Genomic DNA, 25,696 nt, shown 5'->3' with positions numbered 1-25,696 from the left:
TTGTGAACTAATAAAAAAATGCATATCTCACTGTGCTGTTGATGGGAAATGCGGTTCTTATCTCTTGTGTAGTTTAGTCATTGTTAATCATTTTGCAAGTAACTCCCAGGGCAAAGTCCACCTGAAGGCACACACACACACTTTAGTCTGTGCTTCCTGTGTTTGTCTCCAGTCTTATGAAACCTTAGAAAAAATAGACTTGGTGTTTGCATGTGCAAATGCTGGAGAATTTCAGGGTGTTGCCATGTGGTTTCTAAGGTGTTGTTTGTGGTTGCTCGTGTTGCTATGTGGTTGCCAGGGTGTAGTTTCTAATGTGTTCTGTATGGTTTTTGTTGATGCATTGCTAGGGTGTTCTGAGTGGTTGTTGGTGTGTTGCTATGTGCTTACTAGGGTGTTTGTGGTGGTTGCCAGGGTGTTGCATGTGGTTTTTAAAGTGTTCTTTGTGGTTGTTGGTGTGTTGCTATGCGGTTTCTAAGGTGATCTTTATGGTGGTTGTTGTTGTTGTTGCTGTGTTGCTAGGATGTTCTTGAAGGTTGCCAGGGTGTTGCTATGTGGATTCTAAGATGTTCTTTATGGTTGTTGTTGGTGTGTTGCTAAGGTGTTCTGAGTGATTGTTAGTGTGTTGCTATGTGGTTGCTAGGGTTTTTGGGTGGTTGCCAGAGGATTGCCTTATGGTTTCTAGGGTATTCTTAAGGTTGTTTTTGTGTCACTATATGGTTGCCAGGGTGTTGTCATGTGGTTGCTAAGGTGTACTAATTGGTCGTTATTGTGTGGCTATGTGGTGATCAGGGCATTGATATGTGGTTGCTAGGGTGTTCTGGGTAGTCGAATTGTGGTTGCTAAAGTGTTTTGTGTGGTTGTTAGTGTTTCTATGTGGTTGTTAGAGTGTTCCGTTTGGTTGCCAGGGCATTGCCATGTGGTTGCTAAGGTGTTCTGATTGGTCGTCAGTGTGTTTCTAAGCAGTTGCTAGGGTGTTGTGAGTGTGAAGAGCAGAAATGCTTTCAGACTCCAGGCAGCTTAGTATTGTTTGGTGATTTGTACTGGTTTCTGGTTTTCCCAGGGCTCAGTCTGCTGTCTGGAGCTCTTAGGACACCACAAAAGCCAGGTCAACAAAGCCTAATTTATTAGAGAGGGACACAATAGCTGCTCTCAGGGAGATGAGCAGTGTGGAGGGGAGCCTCCTTCAGAAAGAGACGGAGTCTAATAATAATAATGAAACAATAGACAAAACGAAGTGTTTCCTTTGAGTGACTCGTCCGTTTTTTCTTTCAGATTTCAACTTGGCAGCAGTATTCTTAGGGTAAATCTCATAAAATGTAATCATATTTTACCCCATGATCAAAGGAAAGAATTAAGAAATTATATCTTGCTTATATTAAAAAAATTCTATAATATATTTTTGCTGAAATAATATAAATCCTTTTTAATATCTTTTTTATTATTATTTTTAAAAAATTACGTTTTTAGTGGTTTTTAAATGTAAAAAGAATTTTTCAGCAATTTTGTGAATGTCCATTTGTCGTCATTAAATTGTTTTACATGTGTACGGGCATCAGCCACCCTGCTCTCTCTGTATTTGCATTAAGAAATTAAATAACCCATATCAGTCAGCCATTAATTATTTGCATAACAATAAAGCATATTTCAACCCCACAAATTTTCATTACCATAATGCAAAATTACTGTAATGTGAAAAAATGTGATATATTATTCATAATTCAAATAATGTATGCATAATGATAGTGTTTGATGTACTACCTTTCATTTATTATGATTTAAATATTGAAATACTTTAATTGTGTAACTTACAATTACTGTATTACAGAGAATCTCATGGAAAATACAAAAAAAACTTTAAATTAATGTTTTAATTGTCATGAAAATAACACAAAAATTTAACTGGCCTAAAATAGACTTTTTTTTTTAGAAATTAGAAATTATTATTAATATTATTATTATTTTATTTTTTTATTGACTCTATCCTACGTAAATCTTTAAGTAAATCCTAAGTAAATCCCTCCTGCTGCTTACAAAAAAAACTTTAAATTAATGTTTTAATTGTCATGAAAATAACACAAAAATTGAACTGACCTAAAATATACTTTTTTTTTTATTATTAGAAATTATTATTAATATTATTTATTTATTTATTTTTTATTGACTCTATCCTACGTAAATCTTTAAGTAAATCCTAAGTAAATCCCTCCTGCTGCTTAAAAAAAACTATTACAGCATTGGAAATGAATAAATTATGTGTCTCTTGCATTTCTCAAATTGTATGATTAATTGATCAATAGATAAATTGAGCTCTTGGTACAAATGCAGAAAAAGCCAGAGTCCTTTAAAATGATCCCACCAGCTTCCTCTTTAATGGTGTTGCACAGTGCTTGATTTTTCAAACAGACCTTTGCTTTTGTCTTCCGTCTCCCTCTTTACTTTTCTGTTCCAGGAGATGGATGGTTTCAGAGGGGCATATATTATGAAGAGGCCTGCCACTATTATGATTACGGCTGTAATGGCCTGTTTTTGATCAAATAACACCAAAGATATCTCATTTGCACGTCTCTCGCTTTCTCATGCGGATGCATGAAGGAGGAAAAGGTTAGTGCTGACCTGACATTGCTAATTAAAAGGGACAGCATTCAGTGTTAATATAACATGACGCAAACTGACAGTTGGCATTGTGCATGCCAGACGCTGTGTGCACACCACCAGACATGTGCCGCTTTCTCACATCCTTTGTTAAGACAATATGGTGTTTGCACACAGAATGGCATGACAGATTATACTTGTCTTGAAAAAGGCGGTTGTTAACAATTGTATAAATGGGACTACAGAGGTTGTCTGGTGCTCTTCGGTCATTTTTGGTGTTATGGTTTTTAACCATTTTTTACTTCATCAGAATGGTACAAAACTTGGTAAAGGTTTTGGCACTTGCTATGTAAAGACAAAAAAAAAAAAGGTTAAGCTGTCCTGAAAAAAAAGTTAAACTTGTCCTCCTCATGGTCAAAAATGACCACATTGGAAACAAATAGGAAACAAATTTTATCTATTGGACCTTTTTGAAGCTGCGACCAAACTAAATTTTACTAAAAGCTAATTTTTTAAGATATCACCCTCGAATTTGGTACACAACTTATTTAGATGTATTATTTATTTATTCTTGAAGTTTTTGAGTAAAACTCGGAAAATAGGGTTACTTTGCAAAGGGGCGGAATATTTCTGGTAAATTTCTGGAAACTTGCCAAAAAATTCTAAAATTTTCTGAAAGTTTCCAAAAATTGAAAAATGTTTCTGGAATTTTAACACAAATTTTCAGCCCCATTGCAACCCTAATGGAAACTATATATTTCATGTCAAATTTGAAAATAGTATTAATAATAAACTTTAAAAAGAGACCAAGCGTAAGTCGGTGCACCAAGTATTCAAGATTTATGACAGTTTAAGCTGTAAATTTTATTTTCAGGTATATGTTCAAAAAGTGGTAAAGAAAATGGTAAAAAATGGGTTATAACTACTGCATAAATATAATACTGCATAAATAAAACTACCATAAAGTACCATAAAATAATGCAATGTCTAATAATCTAGTAATGCAAATTATTAAATAAAAAAACATTATCATCATCTGTTTCACTGAAGTAAAAAAAAAAATTATAAAAATTCTGTCATTTTTGACCGCCATTCAAGAAGCACCAGAGACCTCACGTCAGACGGGTAAACTCATTTATTCTCTAGTCCACTTTTACAGTTTCTAATTGTGCCCATGCAAAATATTCTAACTCAAACGTTTAGGGAATTTTTTAAAATAAAGACTCAAAGGTGGTCAAAGCTTAGTGGTGGAGATGTTAAAGTCATGTGATCATGGTGTAGTTTGTTTATAGCCCACGTTTAGGTTTTTACTTCTGCAGATTGTATTTATGTTTTGTTCATCCGTGAAGATTATCATGATGAACAAAACATGTAAGAATCATAAACTTTTGTTGGTCACAGAGTTTATAATCCAGAGGGAACATCTGGATTGGTCTACAAAAAAAACAAAAAAACATTTCACTGCAGAGTTCTGTAGATATAATACAAAACTTGAAAGAAAACCATATGCTTTAGAAATGTGTGAGGTTTATAGGCACATTTAAGCCTCTAAAGCTCTATCGAGGCTTTAAAGGGACAAACACACAGCCAATCAGGACATGTTGAAATGTCTAAAACATTATTCAAAGTGAGTTTTCTGTTCACATCTGCTCCTTTTTGTTTCGTTTGGTTGAGCTAAACTGATTATTATTTCTTAACAATAGTGCTTCTCTTTCCTTTTGTTCTGTTCTCGTGCTCTACCGTCTCCGGCATGCCTTCATCTGTGAACATGCTCCAATTAACACAGCCAAAACCAGCAGGACCATTAAGACCGCTGCCCACTGGAGGAGCCACGGAAGGAACCAAGAGGCTGCTGGGTAATACAAGTCCTGTGATCCTGTACTCATTCATCTTGTCAAATCAACACTGCTCTCGCTGTTTGCTGGATGATATGTGTTTCCTTAATGGAGCATTCCTTCTCAGGTCTTAATGTTGCCTGACAGAAGCTGGGGATTTTCCAGGGTCATATGATAACACTTGATTCTCGCAATGGCTTGATTGTTCTCTTGATTTGGAAGATTAAATAGGTTGTTTGGTCTCAATAATGTTCAGTTTTGTGTGTGTGTGTGTGTGTGTGTGTGTTCCCAGCTAACAGAACTTTAGTTATCTGGTCTTTAATAATGTTCTCAAAACTTTAGCATAAAAACATTATTCATACTGTACATTGTTCAAGGAATGTTTGTATGAATAATGTTTTAGTTGGACTTTCATCTAATGTTTTTTTTTTAAATCTTACTGCTTGTTTCAGAATGTTCAGAGAACATTCAAAAGTAACATCCCTTTATGTTTGCAAAATAGAACGTTCCATTTAAAAACATTTTCTAAATATAAAAAGAAAACTGGAAGTTGTGAACATTCAAATATAGAATAGCATTCAGAAATAATATTTTCAAAACTTAATGGGAACATTAAAAAAATGTTCTTAGAAGATTTTTTTTTAGTTGGCTTATAGTTTTTCATGGCAAAATGAAACCAAATACTGGTTTCCAAAATGGATTCTGTCCTGGATGATATATCTAGAAATATCACTGCATGCATCTTGGTTAAATATCATCCACCAGTGGTCACTCTGTGCCTAGGTCAAAGGTCATTTGTTATTTATTTATTATTACTTGCTTTATTTTTATTATATAGCAGCCAAGTGAAATCCAATCCAATGTTTTCATTTCTAGATTCATGTCTCAAGCTTTTTCCTCTCACATAATACACTGTAAAAAGTGGCAACCTGCAATTGTTACCTTAATAAAAGCGATTTCTACCTGATTTAACCCATACAAATGAATTGAATGTATTTAGGTTGATTCAGTGATGTTGAAAAATATTTTTAACTTGAATAATTTAGATGTTACAGTACAGATCAGTACAATTAGACACAGTTATTAGGCTTGTCCGAGAGGTCACTGAACCCGACATCTCATTTCTGTAAATATTACAAGATCAGAATCTATTTCTATGTGTTTCACACATTGTTTTGGGTAATATAAATGAGTAATGATTTTATCCATCAAACTCAAATGCTCTTTTTTCTTTTAATGCTCATCCCTCTTTGATTCCCAATCAAAATGTTCGGTTTTTTTGTTCGTTTTCAAATGCATGAATTATTAATTTGCATATGTAAATTGTGCAGTGACATAAAAGGGTATTTTTAATTTATAAATACACATACAAAACCACCACTGAGAGATGAATCGTTTGAATATTTGAATACATTTTCCATGTCAGCAAGCAACTGAATAGTCACCCATCTAAATGATACGCACTGTACAATCTGACAGTAATTAATTCCTGCCGCTGTCAGATTCATCTGCAATAAAAGAGCAATTACTCTATTTAAGAGAACATTTACCAGAGATACAAAGCCACAATTACTCTGTCTTTAATTAAGTGCAGGTTAATAGCACAATAGCAAACAAACAGTGTGATTGTGGGTTACTTAGCTTAGCCTTTTTTAGGTCAAAGTTTAACAAATGAAATTAACTGTTTAAAGGGGTCATGTGATGTTGCTAAAAAGAACATTATGTTGTGTATTTGGTGTAATTGTAAATACAACTTAACCACTGATTTCTAGTCGTGTCCATTTTTGGAAGGCCAAACAAAGTAGTTTCGCTTTCACAACGAAACACAGCGTCACACACGGCGAGCTAGAGTGAGCGGAGGCGGCGTCCGGCGGGCTTGAGTGAGCAGAGGCGGCGGATTCGACGAAGGAGCGTCCGGAGGGCTTGCGGCAACCACATGTGACGACCCCGGGCTGGACTCCGCTTCGTCCACGGTGAAAGCCGATCCGGCGATCCACAGCGTGAAGTTGATGTATTTCCTCAGCGACCAGCACGGATCAGCTCTAGGCATGACGAAGCGGATATCGTCCTCTTTTGGAAGACCAAACGAAGTAGTTTCGCTTTCACAACGAAACACAGCGCCTTCACGACATGGCGGCAGCAACAATACTACAGCGAGAATAAAAGTTACGCCTTCTTTCTTTGCGTGAACATTTGGGCGGCGTTATGCAAATCTTCCCACATCGTGACGTAGACATGTGGGGGCGTGTTAGAACGAGCCGTTTTAGGTAGGTGTGGTTGACTCTTAACTTTTATAAAGAGTATCTCTTTGGATTTGAGACTTTAGTCTTTGCAACTTTACAGATCTTCTTTATACACCAAGAGCTTGTAACACTCCAAAGAGAAAGGACAAATTTTAATCGCATCATATGACCCCTTTAAATCTTTGGTCACTGTGTTTAAGAAGACTGTGTATTGGGTCATTCCTGTAATGTTTCCAGAATATACAGTACTAGACTTTCTATTCCTTTATTTCTTTCTCCTATCCAATTTATTCCAACAAAACATGATTTCTTGGGAATATTGTTTTAAGTGATCATTTATAGGTTTTTCCTGTTACATCTTAATTCCTATAACTATTAGAACTATTCCTTTAAGGAAGTGTTATTATGGATTATGGACTCATATTTTGGCCTTAATGATGGATTTGTTTCTTACAAACATGCAGCTTTTCACTTCACAAGATGTTAACTGACGGACTGGAGTGGTGTGGATTACTGTGATGTTTTTATCAGCTGTTTGGACTCTCATTCTGACGGCACCCATTCACTGCAGAGCATCCATTGCTGAGCAAGTGATGCAATGCTACATTTCCCTAAATTTGTTCTGATGAAGAAACAAACTCATCTACATACTGGGATGGCCTGAGCGTGAGGACATTTTCAGCAAAGTTTCATTTTTGGGTGAACTATTCCTTTAAGTAACAAAGTCTTGTGTTAACCAATATCATCATCCTCCAGGAAGTGACAACGTCATCAGCGATATTGTCAATGAATTTGATAAATTATGTGATATCTGTAGTGTTAGTTGGTTTGTGCCTGTTTGATCAAATTACATTTCATAAAATGTGAGGTCAAAATGTTTGGAACAAGAATGATAGGCCTACATCTATGGAATAAAATGATCCTTTTGTCTTCTTCCTTTTTTGTGCTGGATGGCTCTTGTTTTTGCAGGAAAAAAGAGATTACTCTCTGCATTCCCTTGATATGTCTAAAGAAAATCAATAACTCTGGCTGCATGGGCTCTGGTGGACAATGATGACAAGTCCTCAGGATGCGCCACAGCAGACTAAATGTGGAAAAATAGGAATTAAAACAAAATAGCTACATTCATTTGTTTTCCATCAGCCTCTGGAGAGATAGTGTGCAGCGTTGCTCTCAGTCTCATTATACTTTCTAATCAAGACTCTTTTAAAAATCCTTTTTAAGGCGACAGGCAGATTTGCCCTTCCCCCCATTGCGCTGCTGCGCCTTGCTGTCATTGTGCTTCTGCTTATTACTTTACAAATGACCGAGGTGAGGCTGACATTTTCACTGCATGCAGAAAATCTCGGTATGTACGGCCTCTGCGGTAATGAATTTGCTTTGAGCTTTCACTTCCCCCTCTGCTTTTCCCAATCAAGATTCCCCAATACAATTAAAATCACAGCATCTCGCTGCTGTGACAAAAGCATCTGATGAGACAGGCGAGCTGGTCCCCGACGCCACTCCAAAAGCAACACACAAACCTCAGTGAAAAGAATGAGGGTAAAATCAATGAACTCGCAGGACTGTGAACAGCCACGGAAACCTGCTTTAAATTCTGAGAGCTGAATAAGGATTTTTTTCACATCTTTAATTCAGGAGTGACTTTGTCAGTAAATTGGTCTCTTATTGCTAACAGGAGCGAGGTGTGAAATCCCAGGCCCCGTGGATAAACACACCATATCGATATTTTAACAGTTAACTTATAATAATTTTCACCTTCTCATAAATATATATCGACCACATCATTTTGTGCTGGTAAAAAGCAGTCTAAATATATGTAGGTGTAGCCTATTTGTGGTCACAAATGATCTTTTCTCTCCATGCAATGGTGCTTTTTATTAATATGTTCATTTATTCACGAATCCAACTGTTTATTGAAAATCAGCTTTAAAGCAGTACAATGCTTAGCTGGTCTCCCAGCTTGGCTAAACTGGTTTTAGAGGGGCACTTGTCAGCTGGTCAGGTTGGTTTAAATCAGGTGTTCTCACTGCATGACTTCATGATATTTTGGACACTGCTCTACCCCCAATATTCTTATATCAGTACCCCAGGACTACTTAAAACTCTTAACACTGTCTACCCTTATTGTATCTGTTACTGCCACTTATTTGTATTTAATGCTCTGTCTGTGTTATTGTTCTGCCTATGGTCACTGAAGTCACTCAATATCTCAGTGCCCTCCACGTACGTCTATATCTGTATGTTTTTTTTTTGTATGGTCCTGTTATTGTCACTGTATGTCTGAGCCTCGTCACAAGCATTTCAATGCCCAGTTTTCCCCAGTGTTAACTATGCAAATGATAAATAAATGCCTCTTGACTCTTGACTCTTGATATGTCACATCCAGTGCTGTTGTCATGTATCTGACCGATACACTTCAGGATTTTTTCTTTTCTTTTCTCCATGTGAACTTAAGCATGTGGCAATTTATTCATTTTTAATTTTTTTGCTAACTGAAATCTGTGGTTTAGGCAAGCAAACAATAATGCCTAAATGTAAATAATAAAAAAAAGAAGAAGTTATATTTCAGTTTAAATGCATTAGTGGTGCAACAAATTCATTTCAATTTAAGGAATAATTCAACAAAAATGAAAATTCTGTCATTATTTAGGCTACTCAATGTAAGCTATTATTACTAGTTTTTTTTATCGTTAATCGTGACCACGTTTATCAAGCTGTAAAAAAAAAAACACGATTGATATGCAAAAAGTGTTTCACTGATATCTACTATATTTGTAAGCGTGGATTTTTTGTCTGTAAAAAAAAAAGTTAAATTCTAAAGAATACTCGAATCAAGATTCATAATAATTATTATTATATATATATTTTTTGCCATTGTTGTTTTTCTTCTGTTTCTCACATTTCATTACACCAAATACACAAAATAATGTTCTTTTTAGCAGCATCATATGACCCCTTTAACAATAAAAAAAACCAAAGAGCCAAACCTAAAAAAAAAAAAGAGCTAGCAATTAAATTCTGCTTACTCCGATAAAACAGTAATATCAACCTATCAAACGGAGAGATTCTGTGATGGTAGCGGTTTCGGATTTGTTCTACATGTAGCCGAAGTGAAAATGACACAAACGAAGCGCTGGAATGTTGAGCAAGCGCTCTGGTGACGTCACGCCGCTTTTATGGCATAGGATTGCCGCCATACGCTTTCTTCAAGCGCGACCGTGAACGTGAAGCTTCTTCACTTCTTCACTCAGATTCACACACACTCACAAGTCGCACAGGCAGCGCTGCTCTGCTCTGCTCCGGCTCCTCATACCGCTGTCGGACTCTAAGAAACCGCTCGGAAATTATCCGTTTCCTTTTACGAGGTCGCTGGATGATTTATCTCAAAGTGAAAGCAGAAGGTGAGCGAATTATTTCACTAATCTGACGGAGACCGCGCGCGCGTCCTTCAGCGTGCTGGTTTGTGTCTACTTGCTGTTTGTTGTTTGCGCACTGAATCCGATTGAAAACGGTCACAAACTCACCGAGAGATGAGTTATTGATCTTAATCTGTGGTTACAGTCATCAGGTATAGAATGCATATTAAACTTGTCAACGCATTTCAATTAAAACGCGGCTTTTCAATCTTAAAATCGTGCGTAAAGTAGTTTTCTGTCATGACAGTCCCTTTGTGAACACTATAGCATCACCTGGTCAATCGGTAGTTGACATATTAATTAGGGTTTTCTTATTCAAAACCAAATCTAGATATTTTATAAGGGAAAGTGTGTGTCTTAACTGTTCACTGTTTAATTGTAGCTATCAATTTGTTATACGACTTATGAATATTTAAGTACAAATGTTGCGTCTATCAATTAAAGTGAGCCTATTAATAAAACAAAATAATTAGGCAAAAATGTACTGTAAAGATCGTTAAGATGATTTTCTCATCTTTGATGACTGCAGTTAGTAATAGAAACACGAAATTGTGTCATTTTTGCACAGTATTCAGCTTTGCATTCAATCAGAAAGATGTTTTTTTAGTGCTATTGTGCTGATCTTCGCTATGGATATTTAACATTTGCCAAATCATGCGAGTCAAAAGGAAACAGCTGGGCAGGAGAGGTTTGATGTTACAGATGTTGTTCAGGGTTTGATGTTCCAGCAGTCATGGATGATTTATGATGACTCATCTACAATGACTGTCCTATTAAGATTATGTTTTTTGTGTATTATTTGATGAATTCAACACAGCCGATGAAGGTGGTGAAGTCTTGATAGTGGAATTAATTTCTAATGCACTGAAGTTCTAAAATACATAATTTTGGGGAAGAATTATAAACGTGTTTGTAACTTAAATATATTTTAGTGTTTTTGTGATTTGATGATTCATGCATCAGAAAAAGTGGCATTTTTATGTAACCTGAACCGTTTTATGTTTTATAAAGCTTTATGCATTTTTTTTTTTTTTTTGCACATGCTTGGTTGTTTAAATCAATGCATTGTTGAAACAAGTTACCATATTGAGCCAGATCACCTTGATCTGTTTGGCTTTTGAAGAAGTGTTACATGCATCCATAATCACTCTTTAAATGCTATGAGATATTGAATTGTTAGTTTGATCTCTTGAACTTCTTATGTTTGAGATTCGTTGACCGTAAGAAATGGCATAAGGCGATCAGACCTTGAGGTCTCACAAGTCTCGCAAACCAAAGACGTGATTCAGATTCAGTCTAGTGACCGAGACTGTTGTCATTGGCCATAAAGATAAAAGTGGGTGTTTTATTATTATAAATAAGTCTGAGTTAGAGTAAGGAGAATTGCTCTTGAGAATAATAGGAATTACAAAGTCTTACAGTAATGAGAATTTGGTGCTGAATTGTCATGAAAATGTCCAAATTCAGCTTTTTTCCTTTGGATTTTCTGACTTGGGACCAGTTTGTGAAATTCGTCCTATGCGTTTCCCTCCCTCTCCGTTTGTCTTTGCTTTTTTTTCTGCAAATGCTCCGCTCTTTTGGCTGACACCGGCTGAACGGACGACGCCAGAGATCCGAGCGTCTTCCTAACAGTGTGACAGTGTGCTGTAAGCCACGAGAGATCCGTGAAATGAGCTTAAATCTCGCCGCATTTGAGCTCTCAATACCAGCTGCATGAAGTCTCGGCACTGTATACTGCTGCATAAGACCTGTTTCAGCACTGAAGATCTAAAATAATCTATTTGAATCGTTTTTCTTTTAATCGATTCTGTCTGAGCAAACTGATTCACTAGAATGAATGTTGGAAAAGCTGAAAAAGAAACCAGCTGAGCTACTGTCACACTACTGAAATATGTATTTAAGTTGGCGTCAGCGCTACTTTTAGTTAGTCGTTATTGATGGTAAGTGCTTTAAAGCACAGTTCTGCTTTGGTGTCTTTGAGCTAATGCGTGGCAGCAGCTGTATTGCTGAGTGTCTGCTGTTCTTTGCATCTCTACTGGGAATGCGCATCTCTTCTCGTCCTCGCTGATGCATCGACCACGCAGCAGCTGCCTGATTGTGTGAAGATGCTTGGAAGCCATTAGTGGAAATGAATTGAAAGTAAACGAAAGACCCTCCTCTTTTCTTTTTTTCCTCCCCCGCTTAGACACACACACACACACACTCGGAGACATGGATTATACTAATACGTTTTCTCAAACTCACGTTTTGTAGTGCAAACAAATGTCTATTGTTGCTTTTTCGTAGAGCTGCAGTTGAACACAAAAGCGGCCTGTGATGTACTTGTTGTATCTCGGCTGCAGGAAGAATCTACAGCTGTCAGGACTTGTTTTGTGGTTGTACCTTTATCAAACAAAGTCTTCGGGGATAAAGATTCTTATTTTCACTGCTGAAACCGGTTTCTGGGAGTTTCTCAGAATCATTCGTGAAAAACCCTTGCGTTAGTTATTTTGTATTGTATGTTTATTTTGTAAATAATAGATGCTATTATGCTAGAACTAACAATAGCAGAAGAAGTAATAAAGAGTAAAGTGTGTTCGAGTCTTTGCTGTGTGTCTGTGTGCTGATCCTTCTGAAACATTACAAACGGGCTCAAGTGATTTCAATTAGATCCTTCATCATTTCTGGTCAATTTTTTTGCCCAAAATCAGAAAAAAAGTAGTTCTATTTCACCAACAAACAAAATTAAGTCTTTTTACATTTATTTATTTGTGTGTGTGTGAGAATTATTTTGCACATATTTTGGCACATTTTGCCCCAAATGCTTATTCCTGAAATATATTTTTATTTATTTGGTTGGTTGGTATTTCTTGATAGTGGTAAATACTTTTGAATTTAAATCACTTTTTTTATTTAAATCTCTGTAAAGGCTCAAGTGGTGGCTCAAGTTTATTGAATAATTATAGTTATTTATTGAATATGGCTTAAGTTTATTGAATAAGCCCCCAAAAAAGTTAAATTTTACCAACAAACAAAACTATTATTATTATTTTTGTTTGTTTTGTTTTTTGCATTGTGACATAATTATTTTATGACATTTAAATACTTATAAGTACTTTCCAATAGTTTTAAATATTAATATCAAGCATTATTTGTTTTATATAATAATACATTATTTGCATTACAGTAATGAGAATTTGCACATAAAATTGTCTGAAAAATGACATCAAAATGTGGCTCAAGTTTTTATTTATTTTTAATTTTTTAATAAGACCCTTCATAATTTCAGGTCAAATTTTTTGCCCCAAAAATCCTTTTTTCATTGTATTATTTTGTGACAATTAAGCACATTTTGATATTGATATCAAATAATATTTGTTTAAAATAATAATCGATTATTTGCATTACAGTAATGCTCATTGGCAGACCTATGTGCCTAAAGGCCCGTTCACACCAAGCACGATAACTATAAAGATAACGATAACAATTTCTAAAAATCGTTCTCAATATTAAAGAATAGCATAGTTCACACCACAACTATAACGATAACGATAACGATACAGAGGAACGATATCGTTGTGATCACTTTCAAAACGATTTTTTTCCAGCTGATGAACGATAAAACACTGACAGCCAATCAGAATCCATCCTGCTGTAACGAGCTCAAGATCTTAAAGCGGCAGACGCATGTGCGCTTAGAATAAACAGACGATATCGTTCGCTGGTGTATATATATATATATATATATTATAATAATTTATATATAAACTATTTAAATTTCCCTTTGATTACTTGCTGATAGATGGATAGATGGATAGACGTGACATGCTCTTGATAGGTTTCACGAGATTCACCCACACAACCTAATTGACTTGTGAATCTAATTAAATATGTAAAGCACGCACACATGTACACTGATGGATTCTGCTTTTGAAATGCATGGCTTAAACAGCTGGAAGACCTACAGCGATGGGGGAAATTAGATTATACTGACAGTTCTGTGAATTCATCTGGCCAGAGATTCAAATAATAAAGCAGAGTTACAGTCAGAAGGTCAACACAGATTCAAAACTGCAATAACCACCCATGAATACAAACCGCTCTGCATCATAGTCTGGTGTTTAAGGGGATGCAAAAATAACACCGTGCCATTTGAATGTGCTGTGTGTTATCAGGCTCAGCTCTCCCGGCAGGCAACAACATTAGCTCAAGGTTACAGTAATAGTGCTTGAAACAGCACTTTTAAATGCTAGCAGAATCACTGCTCAGATTCTGATTATTCAAAATGTTACTCGCATACTGCACACATGCATTAATTTTCAATGCAGAACGAACACTGTGCTGCTTGTGATCGCGGTAGACAGAGACTATTAGCCTACTCCATCATTTGCTTGTTTATCAGCTTTAGTTTAATATAGTGATGATAAAGCCACGAGAGGCTTACGTTACAGTTATTATTATTTATATTTTTGGGGTAAGAATAGGGGTGGGTGATATGGCAAAAATGTCATATGATTTTTTTTTTCCAGGAAAATCATGATTCATGATTTTATCACGATGCTTTGTCATGTTTTTTTTCCCGATTTAAAAAACAAAGCTTTACAAGGTAACAGAAAAGAATGGCAGATATTTAGGTCAAATTGGGCGAAGATAAAAATCTTTGTCATTATTTTATCATTGTTATTAACAAATATGCACATTACAAATACACATAATATTCAAATAAAACAAACAGTGCTTTATTTTTCAGGTTCAGTAGGTGTATTAAGCAGTAGCATTCAAGAAATTGAATGAACAAATATAAAAATAGAACACTATATACACTTCACTGTATAAATGATCCTACATTGATTCTTATTAAAGCAACTGTATTCAAGTTCTTCAGTCAAGAGCAGTGAGTGATTTTCTTTTTATGTTGTTTTATTAACACTTAAGTGATAGTTCAGCCAAAAATGAAAGTTCTGTCATTTGCTCACTCTCAAGTTGTTTTAAACGTGAAATAGTTTCTTTCTTCTGTTGAACACAAAAGTTATTTTGAAGAACGTGGGTAACCAAACAGTTGCTGGTCACCAATGACTTCCATAGCATTTTTTCCTACTATCAAAGTCAAGACCAGCGACTGTTTGGTTACCCACATTCTTCAAAATATCTTCAGATTTCCTTCAAAATAAAAGTTAATAAAAGAAAATGAAGAAATGAAGAAAGCCAAGAATACTAGTATTGTAATTTGTACAGTTGTAATGTAAAATAAAATTATTATTATACATTTTCTTAAATATGACTTTTTTTTACAATGAAATATTACAATAGAAATATTTTTTATTTTGTTTTTATTCAGTAATTTTTATATATTTATATAGTAGTAGTAGTAGTAATATTAATAATAATAATTTATCTTGTTTTTGTTGTTGTTATTTTATGGCCAAATTGATAATCACAACATTTTGGTCAAATTGTGCAGCCCTATAAAAAAACAAAACTGGATTTTTTTAAAAATTGTGTTTTAAATTTAAATATTTTATTTTTTATTTAAATTATTACATTTTTCCCGAAATCGTGCAGCCCTAGTAAAGTCTGTTTCAAATAAACCCGCCCTCAAACAGCACATAAAAAGGAAATTGTGATTGGCTGTTTTTCATGTTAGGCAGATGGTCTTTTCCAGTTTTAGTGGCTGTTTTTTTTTTTTTTTTGGCAAGTGTAAGCTGCAAACTGGACAAGACTTTTTACCAATATTTAAAAGTATTTATATGAGACTAGGTTTTTCAACTGCAAAAGTGGTTGATCTTTAACAGACCTTTTATTTAACTTCAACATAGTGCATGCATTCATTTTGTCATGTGTACAGGTCTTCTTGGAGGGGAAGTCCTTGTAGATGTGTTACTGGTTGGGAATGACTAATCGCTATGGTGTTGAGAATGAGGTCATTAGATGAGTCTGTAGAGGAGATTGTTCTTCCTGGCTAGAAAAAAAGGGGGAATATTGTGTGCATTTAAAGCAAATGAACCACAGGGCCGTCAGTAATTAGGACAGTTTTCTTGATGCAAGTTTGCGTCTGCACTGCACCATCCATCTTCCACAATCTTATGCTCATTAATCAGGATGCTGGGCTCCTGCAGGGGGATTCGGGAGGTCTGTCTTCTGTCGAGCCGTTTGGGGGTCTGAAGACAGCAGTTAGACCCCTAATGCAGCAGAATAAATGTGACACGGCTTTGAATGCATAATTCAATATCTCCTCCTTGTCTCTGGTTGATGTTTTGGAAGGCTGCAGACGTGACATGAGTCTTTTTGTGAGTTAAGTATAGTCTCAGACGGCACTCCCACGACCGCCCGTGATCCGTTCACTGATGCGTGATGCACACAACTGGAAAGCACTTGTTAAAACTGCAAGCTCAGATTGTCTGAAGTGAGCAACTTCCAGGAGTTGAGCGCACTAGTCACTAGCAGGATTACTGGTGTTGGCATGGTTAGTGGCTTTTAATCTTCAGAAGATACTTAGTTTTGTTTGAGGTGCTTGGTAGGCATGTGAACAACACAAAATAAAACAAACTGTATATGGTCTTTTGATGTACAAATGGCCTGTTCTTGGCCAGAATAAATGGACCAGATGTTAGGGCTGCATAATTTGGGGGATTAAAAAAAAAAAATTAAATCCTTTTTATTTTATAAAAATAGTTATATTATCTAATTATATATTTAATTATTATTAAGTTAAATAACTATCTTGAATTTTTTCAGCCTTTTGATATATCTGAATACGTGTTAGATTGTAACTGATCTAAAAGGGCAATAAACAGCAATATATACCTAAATATATTGGACTAATGCATTTTAATGTGTGAAAAAATACAACAGAAACAGAAGTATATATATTGCTGGTTATTGCTCTTTTAGATCAGTTACAATCTAACACTGATTCAATGACTCATTTGTGTCATCGTTAATATGAATTTAAAAAATTGCTATAGTGATTTAAAATATAATTTTTAAAAAATTCCAGGTTTGCTGTGTTTGTTTATAGGGCTGCACAATTTGTCAAAAATATTGTGATTACAGTATAATATGGATATAATAATAATAATAATAATAATAATTGCAAAGGCTATTATTATTATTATTAAATAAAAATAGAAAAATACTAAAATACAAAATAAATATTAGTATTGCAATATTTCACTGTAAAATAATAGTAGCAATGATAATAATAATAATAATTTTATTTTTCATTACAACTATAAAATTACAATTCTAGTAATTATGGCTGTCTTAATTTCTTCATTTTCAAACGTCAAACTATCAAATTCCATCAAACTTTTATTTTGACGAAAACTGCATGGTGCCCTTAAAGCACTTCCCAGTACAAGTATGGGAAGATGGTTGACGCGTTGCGTTCCCAAATGCACGTTAAAGCAACCCAAACTCAGCGCAGATGCAGAGATGGAGTTTGTGTGAAGCAGCATTTACTGTGAACCGAGTCGCTCTGAGACGCTGAAAACACGGCAGATCATGAGCTGCTCACGTGTAAATGAACACAGTGCTGCGCTTCACTCTGAAAAACACAGTGCATGTATTTATTTAATTAAATCACAGCCCTTGTGATTTGATAATCTCGATAAGCAATAACATGACTTCAGTTTTATTTTGATTAATTGTGCAGCCCTACCAGATGTTATGCTGTTAGTCACAGGTCTTGCAATGTGATACTAGGTTAAGTGTAACGCCGCTGAGCATGAGGCATTAAAAAGATGGTCAATGACTGTCTCCCTCTCTCACACTTATTTTTTTCTTCAGTCTTTCTCTCTGTCTTTCTGACACTTAAGTATCTGCTGTAAATGGATGTCACATGTCCTTTTCTCAGGGAGGCACTGAGGCTTTCTGTGGTGTTAAGAGCTCATGTTAAAATGTCAGGTCTTTTGCCTGCTTGATTACTGCTTTGCACTATTTGTCATAGGCTAAACATTCTATTATTTTTATTATTATTATTGTTATTATTATCATAAATTAATTTTATTATTATTATATATTCATTAAGTTAAATAATTATCTTAAATTTTTCAGCCTTTTAATTGACCTGGATATGTATGTATTAGATTGTAACTGGTTTAAAAGGGTGATAAATATCAGTATGTACCTAAATATAAAACTTCCTAAAACTGCTAAAACTATTAGAAGTTCAAAGAAACTAAAACATTTTTTACTTCTGATGTTTAAATCTGAGATGCTATTGAAACATCTCAACATTTGAAGTCTAATGACGCCGTCTTTAGGAAGCTTAAAGAGCAAATTAAAAGGACATTAAAATATTGTGTTCATTTATGACTTTGCTTAATTGTATATCACCCGAAAAATCATTGCAAATTTATTATGAATGCTTGAAATTGCCCAGCACTATATAGCACACAATAAATCATGTCTGATATTGTAATCGAGTGTCGGAAAGATGGAGAGAGATTTCAGCATTTACAATTTGTCTCTGTGCACATGCAGTTATAATGTAAAAAATGCATGGAAAAATATCAGAAATTGATTCTACGCATCCTAAGTGAGTTTGATTCAGTATTTTGCATGGCTGTAATTATATTCACACTTTCTCTTCCAGAATATACATTTTTAATAGATTATTAGATCAGATTGACATCTTATGGCCATTAAAGTTAGGAAGGAACAGCCAACAGAACAGCCCAGGAGAGATAAGATCGCTGCATGTGTGAACGTCTCATTATGGAGATTCATGTGAAGGTGACCTGTATGTGAAATGTGCTGCGCTTGTTTTTTTCCTCTGAAAGCTTGCGGCCCTTTTAATAACCCCTTGCTCACCGCGGATCTAATCTACTCAGTAATTACTGACTTTACAACGCAGATCTCCATGAGCGGTTTACTTCATCCACACACAAACACAGGTCTTTCATCTGTAGATTAAAGCAGCATGTTGTCTGATTTGTAACTCACTGACTCTTGAGGGATGAGACAACACGTCCTATAATTTTACCTGCCATTAATGACAATGGAAATATTTCCAGTATGAAATTAATCAGAGATGATCACAAATTTTTTGTTGTTGTTGTAGCAATTCCCGTCAAATCTATTTATTTCTAAAGCACTTTAAAACCACAGAGTATGATGTGCAATAAAAAAAAGATTAATAATAAAAATAAATAGATAATAAATGAACTAAAAAAAAATTACAAAATAAAAAAAATCACACTATTTAAAAAAGAAAAGAAAAGAAAATGTACTTGTAATTTTCGGTCACAATATAATCTGTTTATTTTACTGACATTTCCGCATTTCCTTTAACTCTAAAACACAACGCAATGTAGTGCAAAATTCAAAATACAAGTAAAACATCTGTAAAAAAATCAATATGGAAAATTATCTCATAGTAATACAGTACATTGTGCCTTATCTTTTAACATTTTTTTTAGTGTGCATGAGAGAAAAAGATAAGAATGAAATAAACACCACAAATACATCTGAAACCTAATGGTCATTAAAAATAGCGAAGGCCTCCTCAAACAAATATGTTTGTTAATATGCATTTTTGTAATCCATGTGATATGCAAAATATTGTGTTTGTCAACACAATCATATTTTCTGTCTAACTGTGGTGACGGTTAAATAGATGAATAGCTGAAAATCAGTTTCAATTTTTTTTTTTGTTTTTTATTAATAATATACTGTGTATTTGATATGACAGGATGCATTATTTTGCTGTCTTATGTGTTGTGAGGCAAGGGGAAAAAAAGGATTTTGTAAGAAAATTGAAGCAGGAGGCTGCAGTGAAGTGAAAACCAACATAGTAATCCAAAATAGCGTATCATATTTTTGCACATCTGTAGCCTGTTTTCTCTCAAAAATCAATGAACTGATTATTAGTGTTAATCCAGATGGAAGTACAGGGTGACGCACTGCTCATAACCACCAGCCTCTTCAGTTCATCTGCCAGAAATGTCAGACGGGTCGCCTAATTTCAGCGTTTGGGAACTGGAAATCCGGAAAATCCGGAAATCCTCTCAAAATGATCAGCCAGTGATGAGTGATGGAGAAATGAGGGTCTCCTTTCTGTTTTTTTTTTAATGCAGATGTGACTGAAAGTGGAGATGAACGAGTGAGAGTTGTTTACTTAGTAATGCACAGGTCAAAGATGAAAAGGGGTTCACAAACATCAAAACAATCAAAGTTAAATACAGCTTTAAATTTAGATTTTTTTGTGTACATTAGAATGTTGTCCTGACTCCTGTATAATTTCTTTTTTCTGAGCAAAAAATAACGACTATCATACATTTCTATCATGATTTACAGAAAAACAAAAGGTTATATACCAATAAATCTTGTCAGGCATATTTAGAGCAGGAATCATTAGATGGCATTAAAAGACTTTAAGGATTACAGTGCAGCCACAAAATACTAATGCATTATCATTTGAAATCTTTACCAATGTTTGCCACTATCCTTCAAACCATTAGGTTTTAACCATTCGTCAGCAAGAAGTTTTTGATCATTTAAAATCTAATAAAATTTAGTATGATCACTTCTCCTTTTATTTATTTTAATAAGTACAGGTCAGAATTAATAGGCTATGTTGTTTCATTTTTACATAAATATATCTGTTACACAGAATGGTTTCATTTTCACAAGTAATTTGAAACCTTAATTAGACATTTTACTTATATTTAATATGCTTTTGATGTATATAAAATCACTTTTGTAAATTTAATTTGATGCAGACATCAAAACAAGCTGATTTGCAGACCAGTTATGAACATGATAGACCATGGTTATTATTGTAAACTAAACCTAAAATCATTAAAAAAAATTGTTACTTGAAATAAAGTAAATATTTTAATAAGAACAGGTCAGAATTAATAGGCTATGTTGTTTCATTTTTACATAAATATATCTGTTACACAGAATGGTTTCATTTTCACAAGTAATTTGAAACCTTAATTAGACATTTTACTTACATTTAATATGCTTTTGATGTATATAAAATCACTTTTGTAAATTTAATTTTATTCAGACACCAAAACAAGCTGATTTGCAGACCAGTTATGAACGTGATAGACCATGGTTATTATTGTAAACTAAACCTAAAATCATTTAAAAAAATTGTTACTTGAAATAAAGTAAATGTTAACTGAAATAAAATAAATATAAAAAATTTACCGTTTTATTTCAGTAAGTTTCCAAGGCAACATTTCTTATATTCATTTAGTTTAACTTGAACTAAACTTAAGTACTAAAATAACTAAAAATAAAACCCCTAATAAATACAAAAATGAAAATTAATTAAATAATTATAAAATTAATAAAAACTCTCTAGATAAAAAAAATAATGACAAAAACACACAACAAAAATATTGAATTATTAAAATATTTCAGAATATTAACAAACTATTATAGTGTATACTAAAATAACACTATGATAGAGAGGGTTTGAAAGGTTAATCAGCCAGTCACAGTGCTATGGAGGCACTACGTTTGTACCCATCACATTTACATCAAGCTTTAGAAGCTCAATATGAACACAAGAACAAACCAGACACTTAATCTGGTAGTGTCACTGTATAAAAATGAGTGCTTAATATAATATTTGATCTTCTCAGTCAGGTTTTTTTTTTATGCTTTGCATTCCTCGCCTTCTCTGTAAAAACGCTGCTGGTGCCATTCTTAAAGGGGTAATCGGATGCCCCTCTCTTCCAAGCTGCTCTCAGAGAGACTGTTTACTTTAGCCGCATTCATCTTGAAACTTGCTAATTAGCACATTATTAGGAAAGGCGATTTGCAAAGATTCATTAAAAAAAACCTTACACCCACTTCTTCTGTAGGTGAAGCTGGATCACGATTTGCGCAAACATAGACACATTTAGGCAGATCGGGAGAGCATTCCCTTCAGAATCAATGTAATCCACTGCGTCTTCAACGGCTCAGATGTCGGGAGTACATGACGGCTGCTATGTTCATTATTACATCCAACAACAGAACACCTCAATCTTTGCTATCATTATTGTGAGTCCTGTCTCATGAGAAGACGATGTGTCTTTCTCTTTCTCTTTTAACAATGGCAGCGAGGCGATTTGTAACTCAAGCCGTGTCTTTAACTCTGTGCTTCAAAGAGTTTGTGGGAAGAGCTTTTCTTTGCAGTGACCTCCAGCACTGGATAAAACATGGGCTTCATAAAAGAAACCGAGTCCTTCGGTCACACATTCCGGCTGTTCGGAAAAGCAGGAAAGACCTGTCGTAATGTGGAGCTTCTTAGCGGCAGATGAGCTCTTTATGAAGAGCTGTGGTTTTGCATTTGAATTTTGCATGCTTTATCTTGTGGGAAAATATATTTATGGCTCATCATGCACAAAGCGGCATAACTAGATTGTTATCCAATGAAATGCTCTGTAGGATGGAAATGTCCCTCCCCCTTGTATACCGCTGACTAGCTGCTTGTGAAGGAATGAAAGGGATTCATAGTTTTGTTTTTGCAGGACTGCTTGTTGTGTTTTTATGCTGTATATACAGTATATATATATATATATATATATTAGGGATGTAACGATTCTGTAAACAAAGAAGCGCTGCACATATGAACTAGATGCAAGATGAAAAGAAAAAATACCATCTAAACTTTTCTAAAGACAGTACCCCCCCCTCAGACATACATTCATATAAACTCCTACCCCTAAATGAATCACGATTTGTTTAGCATCTCTACCGATTTGAATCGTCACATATTTTAATCGATTTTCAACCGGCTCGCGGTTAATCGTTACATCCCTAATATATATATATTCAATCCATCTCCAATCATATTTTTTCAAATAAAGCCAACACTCATTTTACATGCAGCACACAGTGAAAATGACATTAATATGACAGTGGGCAAATGGATAAAGTGCAGCATAGTTTGAAATCACAAGTTGAATTCTCCTCCTGTCCGCAAAACAATGGTGATCCGATGACTTTGAAAATCGCGCAGTGTGAACTCGGCAATAGACAGAAATGTTAAACGGGGACAGCAAACAATGAAGAGGGAGAATGTGAGCGCTGCCGTTCTCAGCGGCATCAAAATAAAAGTCTCGAACACATTGGCCAAACAGGAAAAACTTATCAGCCGATGTCAATATTTGTAAAATGAAACATGAAGACAATAAACACTCGACTGCGACAATATATAGTTAGTTTATCTGTGTTCTTTGAGCCATCTTGGGTATTTTCATAATAAAGTATATTTAAAATCCAATGCTAATCGACATAGCCGCATTGACGGCAAATAAAGGAGCTTCAACACCGCCATCGTCTGTATGCACGTACAAATAATTCACATGGCAGTGGTAAACCGTTTGATGGAAAATAAAAGAGCTTCATCACCGCCATCGTCTGTATGCATGTACAAATAATTAACTGCACTTGAAGCTTTCATAAAATAAAAATGAAACACCCAAAACTGTACATGGCATCATCATGAAGACGAACTATATGTTTATACATGAAATTCCGGAGTGGACGTCGGATGGCGTCACGTGGCGACGTAACGATGTGCAAGACCCGCCGTCGTCTGTATGCACGTACAAATAATTAACTGCACTTGAAGCTTTCAGTAATTTAAAAATGAAACACCCAAAACTGTACATGGCATCATCATGAAGACGAACTATATGTTTATACGTGAAATTCCGGAGTGGACGTCGGATGGCGTCACGTGGCGACGTAACGATGTGCGCCATTAATCAAACTATGTACTATAACATGTCAAACGGGAACATGAAAGGAATATTCTAAAAGCAACTCATGTAATGAATGAATGAATGATTCATTTATATAGCGCTTTTTTTTATTGTGTATTGTTGTACACCCAAAGTGCTTTACAATCATGTGGGGGGGTCTCTCCTCAACCACCACCAGTGTGCAGCATCCACTTGGATGATGTGACGGCAGCCACAGGACAGCGGCGCCAGTGCGCTCACCACACACCAGCTACAGGTGGAGAGGAGAGAGAGAGACATAGAGCCAATCAAGTAAACACCATAATCATGATATTGGCTTATTTAGAATAAGGTAAATAATTAGATTACTGATGTCCATGTAAACGTAGTCAGTGATTAATATTGCTCAAAGTGAGTTTCCCAGGCAGCAGAAATAGTTTTTTCCCTTCAGCTGTTTTGTTCATCTGGTGGTAATTTCCATAAATGTCAGTGTTGAGAGAGACCATACGGAATGACGTGACTTTCATGTAAAGCTCATCTCGGTCAGTCTGTCTCTCTCCAATTTCATTATCTCTGTCGGTCTGTCTCCCTTTATCTCTCTGTCTCTCTCCGAGTGTTTTATGTAGTCGGTTAGTTCCATATGATCTGTAATTTGAGAGGGATTCCACGCCTGCAGCTAAATGAAATTAAATTCAGATGATGTTAAAGAATAAGGTTATATCTAGCAAAGTTTGACAGGACAGAAACTTAATGCACTTAAAGCACATTCATCAATACGTTGCAAACAAATACTTATTTGGCAACGTTTGTTTCAGAATAGAGTGATTTAATACTTAACGATTTAATAGTAAAAATGTATACGGTTTGACAAAGAATATAAATTATCATGCAACCATGAACATAACTTTTAAAAATAATATAACTAAATTATATGATGTATATATTATATTTTTATATATTATTTTTGTTGTTATAGTATTTATTTATTTTAATTAATTTTTTTGATTTCAAGGTAGATATAGACATTTTATCCCTTTTCTGGGAAGTGTTTCAAGCAGATGTTTCTTTGAAGCCTTTTCTGGTTAGCCATACAGAGACGGCCAAACCTGTAAACAGGCGATTTATTGTGCTGCATAACGATCATGATCTTCTTGAATGCTGTTGTCTTGTTTGATGGCCGTGTTTTTTTCCAGAAATGGGCAAATTTTCAGCTGCAACCTTAGAAGGTCCAACTTGCTCAGCTAGTCCAGGAGGAATTCATCGGTCTGATTTGTAATGGATGAGAGACATAAATGCACAGCAAAAAAATATTATGTGTGTCTTGTTAACCAGTAAAAGTTTCTAAATATCGTAAATAAAAAAGAAGGTAAATTTAGATGAGGTTGATGCGTAAACAAGCAGAGCAGCATCACAGTATTTACACTTTAACCTACCAATGGATCCCTTGTAAAAAAAAATAACACACTTCACCTTTAAATGAGGAGTAATGATTTTTATGGTGTACAATTATTGTTCCTCATGTGTTTTGTCCCAGGTTCTGGAGCAATAATGTCACAGAGCTGAAGTAGAGGCCGTCATTGACAGTAAGTGAAATCTCACACATGCTGAAATCCACACACAGTTGTGTATGTGTGGTTGAACTTGTAATCCTGAACCCATTTTGAATCGCAAAATCCAATCAGCCAATCATTACGGCAAAATGAACCGTGTTGTGAAGCTGAAGGGATGTCGTGTTAATGATTGCGTACGTGTGTGTCATGTGTTGCGTGTGAATTTCTCGCGCATCTGTCCTTCAGCGGTGTCTTTGTGAGTGACAGACCGCTGTGATGCGATCAGAGGAGACTGCTCTTTAGGTCAGGAATGTGTTGAGTAGGGCTGGGTATCAATTCAAATGTCCCGATTCGATTCGATTCTCGATTTTTTTTTTTTATTAC

At 35.0% G+C, this 25,696-nt stretch overlaps 1 protein-coding gene across 1 annotated transcript in view; it reads left to right on the top strand.

Annotated features, from left to right (window-relative positions):
* The first annotated feature begins 4,342 nt into the window (after window positions 1-4,342).
* The window catches only part of LOC107730562 (bromodomain adjacent to zinc finger domain protein 2B-like), a 64,734-nt gene continuing 43,380 nt past the window's right edge, over window positions 4,343-25,696 (top strand). The window contains exons 1-2 of the mRNA XM_016541418.1: window positions 4,343-4,448; window positions 9,925-10,074. Coding sequence (XP_016396904.1) covers window positions 4,343-4,448; window positions 9,925-10,074 — 256 coding nt within the window. The remainder of the gene's footprint in view (window positions 4,449-9,924; window positions 10,075-25,696) is intronic.

The sequence above is a fragment of the Sinocyclocheilus rhinocerous genome, unplaced genomic scaffold (assembly GCF_001515625.1).
Source record: "Sinocyclocheilus rhinocerous isolate Xijiao unplaced genomic scaffold, SAMN03320098_v1.1 scaffold818, whole genome shotgun sequence".
NCBI lineage: Eukaryota > Metazoa > Chordata > Actinopteri > Cypriniformes > Cyprinidae > Sinocyclocheilus > Sinocyclocheilus rhinocerous.
Note: the sequence above shows the minus strand (reverse complement) of the source record. Positions and strands in the feature narration are given on the sequence as shown.